This window comes from Plecotus auritus (genome assembly GCF_963455305.1).
Source record: "Plecotus auritus genome assembly, chromosome: 3".
Taxonomy (NCBI): Eukaryota; Metazoa; Chordata; class Mammalia; order Chiroptera; family Vespertilionidae; genus Plecotus; species Plecotus auritus.
Genome location: NC_137772.1, coordinates 61,672,094 through 61,688,241, shown reverse-complemented (window position 1 = coordinate 61,688,241; position 16,148 = coordinate 61,672,094). Strand labels below are relative to the sequence as shown.

Here is a 16,148-nt window from a genome sequence, read left to right as displayed (position 1 = left end):
TCATCTGTTTTATTCACTGCTTGCATGCCCAAGTCTTACAAAGGTGTCAGGCGCAGAGTGGGTGCTGTTTTTTGTTTAATGAACATATGAATATATATGGTATGGAAAAAGAATCGTTTTATCGGGGCAAACATTGGTGGTAATAGTTCAAATTAGACTATTTTTGGATAAACTGAAGCGAACATTTGCCTCTTTAGCAGTTGGCCACTCTCCCTCTCTTAGTGAGGGGGATTTCTTCTTTCTCCTCGGCCTCCCCTCTCACACCATTTTGCTTCTGTATCACCAATTAGTCAATTGACAGCATCGTTTCAAAGCCTTTCTGTTCCCTGTATTTACTTTTCGGTTCTTAGGGTAACACTCCCTTGCCTTTTGATTTTCTATGGGTTTCATTAGCTAGTGACTAGCAGATAATGTCGCTAAGCCTAACTGTTTTTGGAAGGTAAACCAGAGGGCGCGAGGTGCAGGCCTCTAAGGGCTCGCACCTGCAGCAGCGGATTTTTTGGGACCCCTTGGGACTCCGCCCCCGGCTCGGGGATGCTCGCACTGCGCACTCCTCCCAGGGGCGGGAGGATGTGCCTCTGGCGGGAAAGTTCCGTCAAGGTCCAATCAAGCACCTGGGATTAGGTAGCCTGGGCGGAGCAGAGGCCCCGCCCCTTTGAAGCCTCGCACCCCAGGCGGGTCCTCCACCCAGGCCCCGCCCACCGGTGCCCGCGCCCCACCCCACCCTGGGGCCGCGACTAAAACCCGGAGCCGCGCTGGCGCCCAGGGGACTGGAGAGACCCTCTGAGCATGTGCAGAGCAGCTCGGCGGAGGCTGCCTCGGCCCGAGGCTGGGGCCCGGTGCTGATGCGAGCATCCGACTCAGCCTCAACCTCAGCCCCAGCGCGGTCGGCCCTGCCGGCCGCGGAGGCAGGGAGGGAGCCGTAGCCTCCCCGCGGTCGGAGGAGCCGGCACGACGGTGCGCAACCCCCAGCAGCCGGGGAGCCCACGATGATGGCGGAGCAGGTGAAATGCGCCTCGGCGGGGGGCGGCTCCGGAGCGGGCTCCGGGCCGGTGGTGAACGCGGAGCTGGAGGTGAAGAAACTGCAGGAGCTGGTGCGCAAGCTGGAGAAGCAGAACGAGCAGCTGCGGAGCCGGGCGGCCAGTGCGGCCGCCGCCCCGCATCTGCTGCTGCTGCCGCCGCCGCAGCCCGCCGCGCCGCCTCCCGCCGGGGCCTGCAGCCCGTTGGGTCCCCGGAGCCCCCCGGCCACCGCCGCCGCCGCCTCGGGGGGCCTGGGGCTCGGGCTGGCACTGGGCGCCGGTAGTGGCGGCGGCAGTGGGAGCGGTGGCACCAGCCCCGCTTTCCCGGGGACCTACTGTCTTCCCAGCCCCGCGCCCTCCCTGCTCTGCAGCCTGGCGCAGCCCCCCGAGGCGTCCTTCGTCTACTTCAAGCCGGCCGCGGGCTTCTTCGGCGCGGGCGGCAGCGGGCCGGAGCCGGGGGGCGCGGGGACCCCTCCGGGGGTACCCCCTGCGCCGCCCTCACCGCCCCCCACGCTGCTGGACGAGGTGGAGCCGCTGGACCTGGAGAGCCTGGCCGCCTGGCGGACCGAGGACGACTACACCTGGTATTGCCGAGCTCCGCTCCCTGCCCCAGGACCCTGGCCTCCGAGGCCCCGGAAGGCAGGGAGGGCGTGGGCTGGAAGAGGGGGGCGGGCGGGCTCGCCAGGGCCCCCGGACGTGGTTGCCTGGCAGGTGCTAAGTTGGGCGCTGAAAGGAGGCTTAACTTGAGGGCGGAAACCTGCTTCCAGTAGCTCCCGCCATGCAGAAGGGGATGAACTGGTCCCTCCATCTCCTTGTATTCTGCTCTCTGCTGATTTTTGGGTCCCAAGCTCCCCGTTTACGTTAATTGAAAAACCCATGCTATTTTGTCCTTTTGTTACTCGGTATTGCTCCTTTTCCCAGTCTTTTTTTGGTAGTGACGGGGGATGGGTAGGGGTTGGCCTCAAGCCTGTGACTGTTTCTGTCCTTTCTTCCCACACGAAGGCTGGATGGGGTTCGCGTGTGGTCCCTCCTCCCGTGGCATACCAGGCTGCTTAGCGATGGAGCTCTCCTTAGAGAGTGTTCCTGCACTCTTGAGTTGTGCCGCCCTACGTCCATTCCCTGCATTTTCATTGATAGCTTCTCATTTCAGAGACTGACTGTTTTTTTTTAAAGGTGGCTTTCCTATCAATAATGTAAAAAATGGGGGCTTTTTAGGGAATGGAGTGGGCAGCTTGAGGACACTTTATTGCCTAGCAACCAAGGAACTTCCTTTAATTTTTAAAATTAAACTGTTGATTGAAGAAAAGTGAGATTAGAGGAACTTATTTTTTACTTGTCAGAAACTTGAAGTTATCAAAAAATGTGAGGCTGGCAGAATTTATTTTTCATTTGAAATCTGGTTATCTCTTTCTGCTTTCCATCAGTGAGCCACTTTGGAGGGGTTCTAATTCTTTTATTGTTTATTTTTCATGCAACTTGCTCATGGAGTAATAATAATATACTTTCTTCAGTCACTAGAGGTGGTGGGATATGGTCAGGTGAGTAGAAGCTTCAGATAGGGTGGAACTTAGGTTCATGCCAGGGAAAATGAACAGCACTCTCCTCCACACAGCAGTGACATGAAGAAGAGCTGCAATCCCTCTTTTTTTTTTTTTTCCTCTTTAATCGTGGTTTTTAAAATTTAAGACCCTTCCTACTTTTGCAAGCTGGGCTTTCCTTGCTTTCTTTGTTTTCCTATTGCATGATTGCACAGGAGGGGCTTGGAAATGGAAAACCTTACTGGTTTCCTTTTGGGAATGGTGCTGTTCCTTTTCCCTTACTCTTCCGTGAGAGCTCTGTAAAGTGCATTCACTAATTGGTTTGCCTCTGAGAACCAGAATGCATGGCATTTGTAAGGCATTCATCCTCCTTGTCAGTACTTTACTCTTTGGTGATAGCTCAAGTTGTAAAAATCAAGACAACTTACTACTTTCTGGAACTTTAAGCTATTCTTTTTAGAAGCTGCACCTTTATTTTTGTGGAACCCAAGTGTATTATAAGCTCAGTTTCAGCATGAATATGGTACTGGAAAATGCTCTGTTGGTGGTTCTTAGGTTATCACTAACTATAAGACCTTATGCCACTCTCATATTATTTTGGGCTGATTTAGTCCCCATTTGACTTTTTCTGAAGATATGTACATAAGTCATGGAAAGGAACTTGTTTGCATTTTTTGATGGGGATTAATTATGTGCCTTAAAATATTAGCATTTAAAAATTATGATGATGCTATTACTATTTTATAAGTATATTAGATTGGTGATAGTATATACATAGCTAATATGCTTTTAATATTTTCTCTTTTGAATGGATTTCTACCATAATTAGTTATCATCCAACTATTGCTAGTATTTGATATCTAGACTTTCCTTTTGTAGTTTATTTTTAATCAAAATACCATTGAAATAACTTTAAAAAATAATCAGGCTAATCCAACTAAGTAGGTATCAGCACTTTAGATGGTTTGAAGCGAATTTAAATTGTAGTAGGTTCTACTAATTTACTCCTCAAGTATATAGGTGAATAGGTAAATCTTGCCTTGACACTTCAAATGTTTTTACAGACAAATGGCAGAGTACTCTATAAATACTATATCTTCCTCAAAACAAACCTAGGAATAGAATCCCAGGTGGAAAAACAGGGAGGGATCATTAATCTTATTGGGATGGATGTAAACATTTTTAAGGTCACCTGATTTACAGGAAACTTTCTATCATAGCATTTTATGCATTGAGATATTTTATATTGCAATATTTGGGCCTTTTGATGAATAAATAATCACCAGGGTTTAACCCATTTGTTAATGCTTCCAAAGCTCTCTAAAGTTCCATCATCACTGCAAACTGTATGTCCCTGTTTTGTGGTGTCTTAGGTCTTTTTTCCAAACAGTTATTTAACCTATATGTATTTTCTATCTATAACAAAACAACACAAAATTTTAATGTAAGAAGAATGATGTGTTTTCCTTTTCATTTTGATGAAAAGTTTTGAAACAAAACAGTTGGCTTATTTCTTCAAATACTTATCTCAATCGAATTTAAAATATTTAATTTTGCCATAATATCACCTAGTTATCTTAGCACAGTGCTGCTAGAATGAAATGTCTCAGAAAATTAAAGTTGACTGTGGTTCCAGAACCTTAATTCTTAAGTCCAGTTATTATAGTCCCATGCCATAGTGTGACAGCTCCCTTATTTCACTGTTAAGGAACTGAAGTTCTTAAATGACTTATGTAAGCTCCTCCAGTTATGTACCGAAAGAATTAAGACCAAAATCCAGATTGTTTTCACAGATTCAGAAGTGTGTATACCATTGAGAATTTCCCTCAGCTTTGATGTGACCCATTAGTGGGCTATAAAGTCAGTTTAGTGGATTGTCAGCATTTTTTTTTAAATGAAGTGCAGTAGAATATAAAATCAGAGTGTATTATATCTTAAGTACAAACTTGTCTTGGGTAAACTGATTTTAGTTTTACATATGTGTGACCTGGGTTGAAATAGTAAATGTATTTGTGCATTGTGGTCAGAGTTAGAAAAACTCCCAATTTAAACTGTTTGAAAGCAAAATGAACTTGGAGAAAACAGGTGGGAAAGCATAGCTCTCTCAATATAGAGTAGCACTGGGGAAAGTCAGTTCTTGTACATCTCAACCAGGAAGATACGTCTGCATTCAGAAAATGCCAAGATAAAAACATGCCAGCTAATACATACAAGGTAGTCATAAAACGAGGCCGTTACTTTAGTGGAGTGGTAATTAGCAGAATATTGAGACTTGTGTAAAGGGATGTGGCAGGGATTTTAACCTTGTCCAACTGGAAAGGACAGGAGGAAAGTTCATAATTCTAGAAGGAAAAAAATGTTATGTGTACAAAGTAAAGAAAATGTAATGAATGAATATTCATCGTCCATGTGTAACACCAAGACCTCAGACAGCTGGCTAAAATCCTTGCCAATTTTCCATCAAAGCTGTTGAACACCTTGTACTATACATATGGCACAGCTAAATTAGACCACCTAAACTATTTTTTCCCCTCATAATTGATTTTCAGTGAAAAGACCAGAGGGTGCTTCACTTTCTGACAATGCTAATTGAAAACAGCAGTGTTTTCTAGGAGCCAAAAGGAGTTGACTGAAGTATGTGCTGATGTGCCTTTAAAATGAATAACTTCGAAATACTTCAGGAAGACACTGAAATAGAAGTTTAGACTTAACTGTGGATGGAGAGGAGAGCGTCTGCTATAGGACAGTTCAGTAACTAAAATTTAGATGTCATACATCCTTTTATAGCTTATGTGGTAGTACCTTTCTTTTGCAATGGCTGATCAGTTTGACCCTAGCCAGGTGCTTGTTCATTAAACACTGTTTAATTTGACTAGGAATTGATTGATTTTGCTTATTAGTGCTGATGTTTTAGCTTTCCTTAAAACTTGTGATTGAAGTCTCTTAAAATTACTTTGAAAATTGTTGCGCATTATTTTTTAGAGACAGGTGTGTGTGTGTGTGTGTGTGTGTGTGTGTGTGTGTGTGAGAGAGAGAGAGAGAGAGAGAGAGAGAGAGAGAGAAAGAGAGAAAGAGATATAATACAGATACAGATATAGATTGATAGATATAGGTAGATAGTTAGATAGATATTGCTTTACCATTTGCTTTTTTGTATTATCTGGAGAAAGATGACTTTAGAACAAAAACATTTACTTCAGAATAATAGATGTTTTTTTCTGGGCAGTAATAATACTTTATTTTAAGCATTATGATGGGCTTTGTGTTACTTCTGACCTCCCAGTGTTAGCACATGAATTAAGTCTAGGGTCATATATGGAAAAGAAGATACTCTATGAGAAGGGTCAATTTCTAGTCATGTGCTTTTGGAAGTTATTGAAGTAAAGTTAAAGAAAATCAGAGTGGGACATTTCAAATATTCTTGCCAGACTCAATTATACCATCAATTAAACAATAGAAATTGAAAGAGTAGTTTCAACTAGGAGGTATGTTGTATTAATGATGGCAAAATAGGATATTGTAAATGTTGCTGGAATTGTAATGACAATGAATAAGGCAATTTTTATTTTTTTAAATTGAATAAATCTTTATTGTTCAGATTATTACAATTGTTTCTCCTTTTTCCCCCCATAGTCCTCTCCACCTGGTTCCCACCCCACCCTCTGCCCTTACCTCCCCAGCCACTGTCCTCATCCATAGCTGTACGATTTTTGTCCAGTCTCTTCCCGCACACCCCATACCCCTTTCCCCCTGAGAATTGTCAGTCCACTCCCTTTCTATGCCCCTGATTCTGTTATATTCACCAGTTTCCTCTGTTCATCAGATTTTTAATTCACTTGATTTTTAGGTTCATTTGTGGATAGATATGTATTTGTTGTTCATAATTTTTCTCTTTACTTTTTTCTTCTTCCTCTTCTTAAAGAATACCTTTCAGCATTTCATATAATACTGGTTTGGTGGTGATGAACTCCTTTACCTTTTTCTTATCTGTGAAGCTCTTTATCTGACCTTCAATTCTGAATGATAGCTTTGCTGGGTAGAGTAATCTTGGTTGTAAGTTCTTGCTATTCATCACTTTGAATATTTCTTGCCACTTCCGTCTGGCCTGCATAGTGTCTGTTGAGAAATCAGCTGACAGTCATATGGGTGCTTCCTTGTAGGTAACTAACTGTTTTTCTCTTGCTGCTTTTAAGATTCTCTTTGTCTTTTGCCCTTGGCATTTTAATTATGATGTGTCTTGGTGTGGTCCTCTTTGGATTCCTTTTGTTTGGGGTTCTGTGCACTTCCTGGACTTGTAAGTCTATTTCTTTCATGAGGTGGGGCAAGTTTTTGGTCATTATTTCTTCAAATAGGTTTTCAGTATCTTGCTCTCTCTCTTCTTCTGGCACCCCCATAATTCTGATGTTGGTACGCTTGAAGTTGTCCCAGAGGCTCCTTACCCTATCTTCAACTTTTTGGATTCTATTTGCTTTTCCAGTTGGTTGTTTTTTGCTTCTTTGTGTTTCAAATCTTTGACTTGATTCTTGCGTTCCTCTAGTCTGCTGTTGGGTCTCTGTATAATATTTTTTATTTCAGTCAGTGTATGTTTAATTTCTAGTTGGTCCTTTTTCATATCCTTGAGGGTCTCGCTAAATTTATCAGCCTTTTCTAGGATATTCTTGAAAAACCTTATAACCATGGTTTTGAACTCTATATCCAGTCGTTTGTTTTTCCTCCATTTCATTTATTCTCTGTTTCTTTGTCTTTGCATTTTTGTTGCTTCCCTGAGTTGGTAGAGTAGCTTTGTGTGCTAGGTGTCCTATATGTCCCAGTGGGTCGGCCTCCCCAGTTACCTGAGGTGGACACTCTTGGTGCACCCCTTAGTGGACTGTGTGTACAGCCTTGTTGTAGTTAAGTCTTGATTGTTGTTGGTATCACTGGGAGGAATTGACCACCAGGCCAATTGGCTGTATTAGCTGTGTCTACGCGGGGAGAACTTCTGTGCTGGAGACACCCTTATGGGACCAGACTTGCAAAATTGCAAAAGCCTCTGTGCTCAGCTTGGATGGGGCGGAGTCTCAGGGCTGAGCAGACAGTCTTGGCTTCCCGTCAGCCCTGCCCTGTGAGGCCCCTGGGTCTCAGTGTCCCTCGGTAATCGCTGCAAGCACCTCTGAGAGAAAGCTGCCCTCGAGTTTCACCCGCTGCCAGACAGACCAGTTTCTCCCCAAATGAGTCTGGGTTCCCAGATTCTCGCCCTGAACTGGAGTTCAGAACAGTTGGGAGCTTCTGGTTCCCTCCAGCTAGAGAAAGCCTGCAGCACACTCAGCAGTCAGTCCTCTCTGTGCACACTTGTGTGCGCGCCTCCAGACTTCTGCCTTTCGCGGGTCTCCTGAGTTTCCACTTGACAGTCCGGATTTCCCCCATAAGAGCCTGGGTCCCCAGGGGCTTGCCCAGAACTGGGGTTCAGTGCAGTTGGAACTGGGGTTCAGTGCAGTCGGGAGCTTCCAACTCCCTCCCTCTAGGGAAAGCCAGCGGCAACATCAGCAGTCAGTCTTCTCTGCGCACACTCATGTGCACGCGCTTCCAGACCCTGCCCACCGCGGCTCCCCCGAGTCCCCGTGTGCCTTTCTCTCTACCTGACAGTCCAGACTCGCCCTGTATGAGCCTGGGTCCACAGGGTTTTGCCCGGAACTGGGGTTCAGTGCAGTTGGAACTGGGGTTCAGTGCAATCGGGAGCTTCCTTCTCCCTCCCGCCAGAAAAAGCCAGCCAGGCTCTCAGCCGCCCTTCCTCTCTGCACGAGTGTCTCCGTACCTCAGCCCTTTGCAGCTCCTCTGATTCTCCATGAACTTTTCTCTTTCCTTCTAGTTGTAGAATTTCCACTCAGCCAGCTTTCCTGTGGTTCTGGATGATGTCCGTTCTGTCTTTTAGTTGTAGTTTTGAAATTGTTGTGTGAGGCAGCAGTTTAGGTGCTTACCTATGCCGCCATCTTGGTTTTTTGTCAATAAGTCAATTTTTAAAATGACTTTTTAGAAGATTAGACTTAGGAGAAATTCAGGTTTTTCTTTGTTTATGCAATTTTAGAGATATATTGTACTCAAGGAGTTTGTAGCTACAGGATCTCTCCAACTGCCTTTTTTTTTTTTATTTAAATTCACCTGTAGTCCTTAGTTATAGAAAGAGTAGGCTTGAGGTTATCTGGGCTACATTGGTTGGAGACTAACTCTGAAAATAATCACTTGTCTTAATACCATATATTTACATAGTGCTTCCAAAGTTTTATCAAAGTAATACAATACATAGGATGAACGTAGTTCAGAACTCACCTATAGCAAGGCTCATTACAGAAAGCACCAGTCTTCTACTCGTTCCTGCCTTCAAGTCCTCCACATAGGCATCACTTTTTTATACTCTTCTACCTGTTTCTTTTGTTCTTTACTTCTAAGTCTTTATACAATATGAACCTAGACATCTGTAGACTTGTTTTGGAAGGAGCTCTCTTCCCCTCACCCCCAAACCACCATATCTCCTTTCCCTTCTCATGTTTTTTATAATTTTTGTATTAAATCATTACAATGCCTGTATTATTATGATAACTGTTATTAGCTGAACCCTGTTAATTGTATCTTACATTTATTGTCTCTAATCCTTTTGTTCCTCCAAGAGTTAATAATGGTCTCTCTTTTTTCCCCTTCAATTTTTTTAACCTATTATTATTGATTATTTATCCAAATACTACTGGAGCCATTAAATTCTTCAGTAAGCTCAAACACATTTGATAATCTTTTAAACCTGCCTTTAAAAATGTAGGTGGTTTGGCTTAGTGGATAGAATATCGGCCTGTGGACTGAAAGGTCCCAGGTTCGATTCCAGTCAAGGGGACATGCCCAGGTTGCAGGCCAATCCCCAGTAGGGGGTGTGCAGGAGGCAGCTGATCAATGATTCTCTCATCATTGATGTTTCTCTCTCCCTCTCCTTTCCTCTCTGAAATAAATAAAAATATATTTAAAAAATGTATTTTGTAATGCCCTTCCTTCTGGAACTCTTAAGCCCATTGCTCCAGTCTTTACTGTGTACTCCTTAGGCTGGATGCCCAGTATTACTGTCATGTGCATTCCTTAGATTTCATTCCTGTATAGGAGATCCTATTTCTTAAATTATTTGTCTTCCTATTTCACTTATTCTTGCAGGTGGGGCATAGAATTAGCTTTCTGAGAAAGGGCACATGTATGAGAAGTACACTTTGAAATCCTGCATATTTTGAAAATGTTTTTATTCTCTTCTCATACAAGATTCATAATTGGACTGGGTATAAAACACTAAAAGTCAATTGTTTTCCCCTCATGTTTGAAGGCATTGTTCCATTTTGTTCTAATTTTTATTATTTTCTAGATACTGAAGTGCACTGTGGTTTGGATATATAATCCTTCCTGACCTTTTTTTTTTCCAGCTTTTTTTTTTATCCCTGGTATTCTACAATATCACATTGTACCTTGGTATGGGCCTCTTTACTCATTTATTGTACTGGACGTTTGTGGTACTCTCACTTTAACTCAGTGGCCTACCTTTAGCCCTCAGGAATTTTCTGCTCCCCCCCCCCCCCCATAACCTTCTCTGTGTGTGTGCACACGTGCATACGTGCATTTTAGAACTTGGAATCAGGTCTAGGTCCACCTGGTGCGGCCATTTAATTTTATCTCCATTATAAATCTGTGTCTTTGTTTTGCTTCTGGGAGACTTCTTTAACTTGCTTTTCCAAACTGATTTACTGAATGTAATAGTTTCATTTTCCAAGAATGAAGAAACTATTTCTTTTTAATATCCTGTTTTTATTTTATGAATGCAACATTTTCTCTCAGATGATCCTATATAATAGAAGCCTAATATGCTAAGTGTCCAGTCGTCCATTCAACCAAAGTGTATTATGCTAATGATATGCTAAGGCCACTCAACTGCTCTCTATGATGTACACTGACCACCAGAGGGCAGACAGTTGACTGATTGACCAGTCACTATGATGTGCACTGACCACCAGGGGGCAGACACTCTGGTAGGTTAGGTTGCTGCTGGCGTCCGGCCAGTCAGGACTGAGCGAGATGGGTGGGACATGCCCTGAAACCCTCCCGCGTCCCTCCCCAGCCTCAATCATGCACTGGTGGGGTCCCTTGGCCCTGCCTGTGCCCTCTCTCAATCCGGGCTCCCTTAGGGGATGTTGGAGAGCCAGTTTTGGCCTGATCCCGCTCAATGCAGGATCTTTCCCCTGGTGGTCTGAGCGCCGCTCAGCCAGAAGCCAGACTCACGGCTGGCACTAAGTCAGTCAGACATCCCCTGAGGGCTCCCAGACTTGCGTGCACAGGGCCTCTAGTATTTTATAGTTGTCTTGGGTTTGTTCATCTGTTCTCTGCATTGTTTTTCTCCTCAGTTCTTTTTCGCCCCCTCCACTTTTAAGTCTCGGTTTTATTTAAAAGGGATATTCCAAATATCTGGTATCATTGGTTTTCTGTTCATACCCAAAGGAGGTATTGAAATTGATCTAAAATTCTGCAGGGGTGGAGTTTTTTTTGACTGGTATACTTTACTAAGTGATTGGGTGAGTAGCAGTCAAGTTTCAGTATCTTTGAGTCTTCTCGTGGGCTTTTCTGTTTTTCGAGACATAAACCTTCCTGGAAGTTATAAGGAAGGCAGTCAGTTCTAGGGATGGAAAGGGTTCTAACCCATAGACTCTCATTTAGATACTCTGCTTCAGTAAGGTTCTTCATCCCTCCTTGAACTAAATTTGATGTGCCTGAAGTCAGAGCTTCTCCGGCTCAGCTATCCACATCATAAGCCTCTGGTCTTAGGTTGTGATGGAGAAGCGGTGGTGGGACTGGCTGTTATGGGGTAGAGTTGGGGCTCTTGGGTTCCAGTTGTTCCTTATGCAGACTTGCATCTGAATTCCCTGCTTTCAGTCACAAGATCTATGTTCTAGGAACTTCAGAGTGGGGGTCAGACAAATAGCATGGATGGAAATAGAGTATGAACAACAGAAATCCCCATAAATAAATATGACAGAGTGAGTCACATAGTAATCAAATGTGCCTGTGGAAAGTGAGCATTGCTTTTGAATTTGCTGTGAGGCTGTGTGGTCAAACAAAAGAACTAGATTACATAGGCTCTAAGAGATGAAGGAAACCTTCCTGTGGAGTTCCCCTACAAGCAAAAAAAAAAAAAAAAAACACCAAAAAAACAACACCTCCCCCCAAAAAATAAACAACAAAAAATGGTGTATCTGAAGTCCTGAGGCACGCTGGTTGATGGAAGCTTCCTAGTAGCAGAAGATAAGAGCTTTTGCCCCTCATGAATCTAGAGGTAATGGGCAGAAAGTGCTTCAGAGAGTAGCTTCACATGGCAGCTGAGAAGGATTCGAGAAGAAGCAAAGGCTCAGACAGTGACTTGATTTGTATTTTTATTAAACAGTGAGGACGTTTTATTAACTTAAAGCCTAAAGATAAGGAAGTTTCTCACTTGACTAATTTAGTGGCTCATTTATGGCAGGGCTGTGGCAACCTGCTTCTCTCTGATTCACCTGTGTGGTAGATGGCTACTTGAGTCTCAAGTCTCAAGAATATTGAGGGACAGTTCCTATCTCGTGACTTTTATTTTAAAAGCTTTATGAAGGTGAAATGTAAACTGCATATACTTAAAATGTACTCTTCGATAGGTTTCGATATGTGGTCCTCCCATAAACGGTCACCACAATCAAGAAAGTGGCTATGTCCCCACACCAAGTTTCTTTGTGGCCTTTTGTATTCCCTCTCTCCTGATCCTGCTCGTCTCCAACCCAGGCAACCAGTGATGTGTCTTCTTTCAGTCTGGATTGGTTTGCATTTCCTATACTGTTAGAGGCATGAAATCATATAGTATGTACTCTTTTTCATTTATTTGTGTTTGTTTGGCTTTTTACATTCAAGATAATTATTTTTTAATTCATCTGTGTTGTTCCTTGAATCAAATATATAGTTCATTCCTTTTCATCGTGAGAGCTATTCAGTTGTATGGACGTAACAACAGTTTACCTAGTCATCTTTTTTTTTTTTTAAATATATTTTTATTGATTTCAGAGAGGAAGGGAGCAGGAGAGAGAAATAGAAACATCAGTGATGAGAGAGAATCATTGATTGGCTGCCTCCTGCACGCGCCCTACTGAGGGTCAAGCCCACAACCCAGGCATGTGCCCTTGACCAGAATCGAACCTGGGACCCTTCAGTACTCAGACTGACTCTTTATCCACTGAGCCAAACCAGGTAGGGCATCTATTCATCTTTTAATGAACAGTTGGGTTGTTTTCAGTTTTTGGCTATTACAAGCAAGTCTTTGTTATGGACACATGCATTCATGTCTTTATAGGCTAAATACTTAGTGACTTTTGAATGGCTGAAACGGAGAGTAGGGGTATGTTAACTTTTTAAGAAGCTGCCATAATCTTTTCCAAAGTGGTTTGCCATTTTACATTTCTACCAGCAGTGTATCAGTTTCAGTTGCTCCACATCATCAGTATTTGCTGTGACTGGTCTTACTAATTTTAGCCATCTGATGGATGTATAGTATTATCTCATTGTTGTTCTAGTTTGCATTTCCCTAATGACAGGCATATTTTCTGTTTGCTGTTTGCCATCCATAGATTTTCTTTGGTGAAATGTTTGCTCAAATCTGTCCATTTTTAAAAATTGGGTTGCTTATATATAGTCTACATACAAGTTTTTTTAATCAGATATATGATTTGCAAATATTTTCTTCCACTCTGTGATTCATCATTTGTTCTTTTAATAGTGTCTTTTCAAAGAGCAAAGTTTTAACTTTGAAGTTTAATTGATAATTTTTTCTTTTATGGATTATGCTTTCAGTATAAGAAATTATATCTAAGATTAAATATTTGTCAACCCAGGGATACAAAGACTTTCGCCTGTGGTTTCTTCTAAATATTTTGTAGTTTCAGGTTTTACATTTTTGTCTGTCATCTGTTTTGTGTTAACTTTGGATTTTGTGGGAAGTATGGATCAAAGTTTATTTTTGCATATGGATATCCATGTTCCAGCTCCATTTGTTCAAAAGATGATCTTTCCTGCATTGAATTGTCTTTGTAATTTGCCAAGAATCAGTATTCCATCTATGTGTAGCTCTGTTTCTGGACCATCTCTTTTTTGCCCATTGATCTATTTATCTTCATGCCATGGTGAAACTGTCTTCATTACTATAGCTTTGTAATGAGTCTCAGTCAGCAGTAGCTGTCTAACTTTGTTATTTTATTTTCTAAAGGTTATTTTGACTATTGTGGGATCTTTGCATTTCCATGTGAATAGTAGAGTCAGCTGTTACATTTCTGCAAAAAGCCTTCTGAAATTTTGATTGGGATTTTGTGTTAAATAGCTCAGTTTAAGGATAATTGACATCTTAATATTTAATCTTCTGACTCATAAATATTTTATTGATTTTTAGTGGGAGGGGGAGGGAGGGAGGGAGAGGAGAGAGAAAGAGAGAGAGAGAGACAGAGAGAAATAGATGTGAAAGTGAAACATCCATCGGTTGCCTCTTGTACAACCCCACACTGGGGTTTGAGTCCAAAACCCAGGCATGTGCCCTAACAGGGAATCGAACCAGCAACCTTTTGGTGCATGGGCTGATGCCTAACCAACTGAGCCACACCGGCCAGGGCCTGACCCATAACTATTGTCTCCCCATTTATTTATATCTTTAATTTATCTCAAGAGTATTTTGTAGTTTTCAGTGTATAGGTCTTGGCATCCTTGTCAGATTTATCCTTGGGCATTTTTTGTGTGTGTGTGTGTGTGTGTGTGTGTGTGTGTGTGTGTGTGTGTTTTATGGTAGTGTAAGTGGAAAGTGAAATTTCAAAAATACTCATTGTTGCTACTACTATATAGAAACACAATTAACTTTTATACATTGATCTGGTATCCTACAACCTTGATAGAAAACTCCCTTATTCTAGTATCTTTTGTGTAGATTCCTCAGATTTTTTTTATATAGATAATCATGTCATCTGTGAATAGACAGTTTTACTTCTTTCATTCCAGAGTAGCTGTTTTTATTTATTGTCTGATTGCACTGGCTAGAACCTCCAGCCCTCGTCTTGTTCTAATATTAGGGGGAAAGCATTCATGGTGCTTCACCATTACAGATGCCGTATTTGTACACGTGTTTAATGCGATCAAGGATGTGTCCTTCTATTCCTAACTTGCTGAGACCTTTTATCAGGAATGGATGCATTATGCTTTAGTCTTTGAGATTATTATATAATTTTTCTATTTTAGTGCATATGATAAGTTACATTTATGTTTGACTGGGAAGCCAACCTTTCATTCCTGGGATATACCCTACTTGGTAATGATGAAGTACGCCTTTTATATATGGTTGAACTCAATTTGCTAAACTATTTAGAATTTTTGCTTCTATATTCATTAGGGATATTGATCTTTAATTTCCTTATAAGGTCTGAATCTGGTTTCAGTATCAGTAACACTGACGTCATAGGATGTGTTAGGATGTGTTTCTTTCTCTTCTTTTTTTTTTTTTTGTAGAGTTTATGAAGAATTGGTATTCTTTTTTATGTATTTGATAGAATTCAGTGGTGAAAACTTCTGGGTCTGGACTTTTCATTGTGGGTAGGTTTTTGTAATTTTCCATCCTTTTAGCCTGCATGTTTATATTTAAAGTGTAAATGTTGTAGGCAGCATATAATTGGGTCTTTTGTGACCCCTTTGAAAATGAGGAGAATATTGTCCGCATACCCATCAGAATATTTCCCCTTAGTTTTTATTGGTTAGGATTGTGTCCAGGGCTTGTGCCTAAACCAGTCACTGGGCAAACAGAAATAATGGGATTGCCGAAACCGGTTTGGCTCAGTGGATAGAGCGTCGGCCTGAGGACTGAAGGGTCCCGGGTTCAATTCCGGTCAAGGGCATGTACCTTGGTTGCGGGCACATCCCCAGTGGGAGGTGTGCAGGAGGCAGCTGATCGATGTTTCTCTCTCATCGATGTTTCTAGCTCTCTATCCCTCTCCATTGCTCTCTGTAAAATATCAATAAAATATATTTAAAAAAACAAAACAAAACAAAACAAAAAACCAGAAATAATGGGATTACTATGATTGGCTTAGCCCAGTGTGTCTCCAGACAGCAGTATCAGTATCCCCTGGGAACTGGTTAGACATTTCGAGTTCTTAGACCCCAATCCCAAAACATACTGAATCTGGTAGGTTAGACTTGCCTGCAATCAGGTGTTAGCAATTTTTGTTTTAACAAGCCCTCTAAGATTTCAATGCACCAAAGATTGAGAACAACTGGCCTAGAAGACTAACCTTTTCTTGGGGGTCTAGAGAGCTACCTAGTACTGCACAGTTCAGGAGGCCTTTAGCAGGGGAGGGTGAATAAGATGGATTTACATAGGTAGGTGATAATCTTGTCCCAGTAGACGGAGGTGGGGCCCAGGAATATAAATTTTTAACTAATCAATATACTCTTGATGAAGGCAGGATTGTCCACATTCTCAGGGAATAACGATATATAAGGATTACTATTAAATCAATTAAAACAGATATTTTAGAATCCTCATTTGCAA

The 16,148-nt window shown here is 42.1% G+C and overlaps 1 protein-coding gene across 3 annotated transcripts in view; it reads left to right on the top strand.

The window, feature by feature from the left end:
• Window positions 1-865: 865 nt before the first annotated feature.
• The window catches only part of SLAIN1 (SLAIN motif family member 1), a 65,191-nt gene continuing 49,908 nt past the window's right edge, over window positions 866-16,148 (top strand). For 2 of the 3 annotated variants that reach the window (XM_080659629.1, XM_080659628.1), the window contains exon 1: window positions 866-1,603. In XM_080659629.1, coding sequence (XP_080515755.1) covers window positions 990-1,603 — 614 coding nt within the window. In that variant the 5' untranslated portion in view covers window positions 866-989. Of the gene's footprint in view, window positions 1,604-2,462; window positions 2,558-16,148 lie in introns of those variants that run through there. The other variant, XM_080659630.1, reaches the window with a different exon arrangement.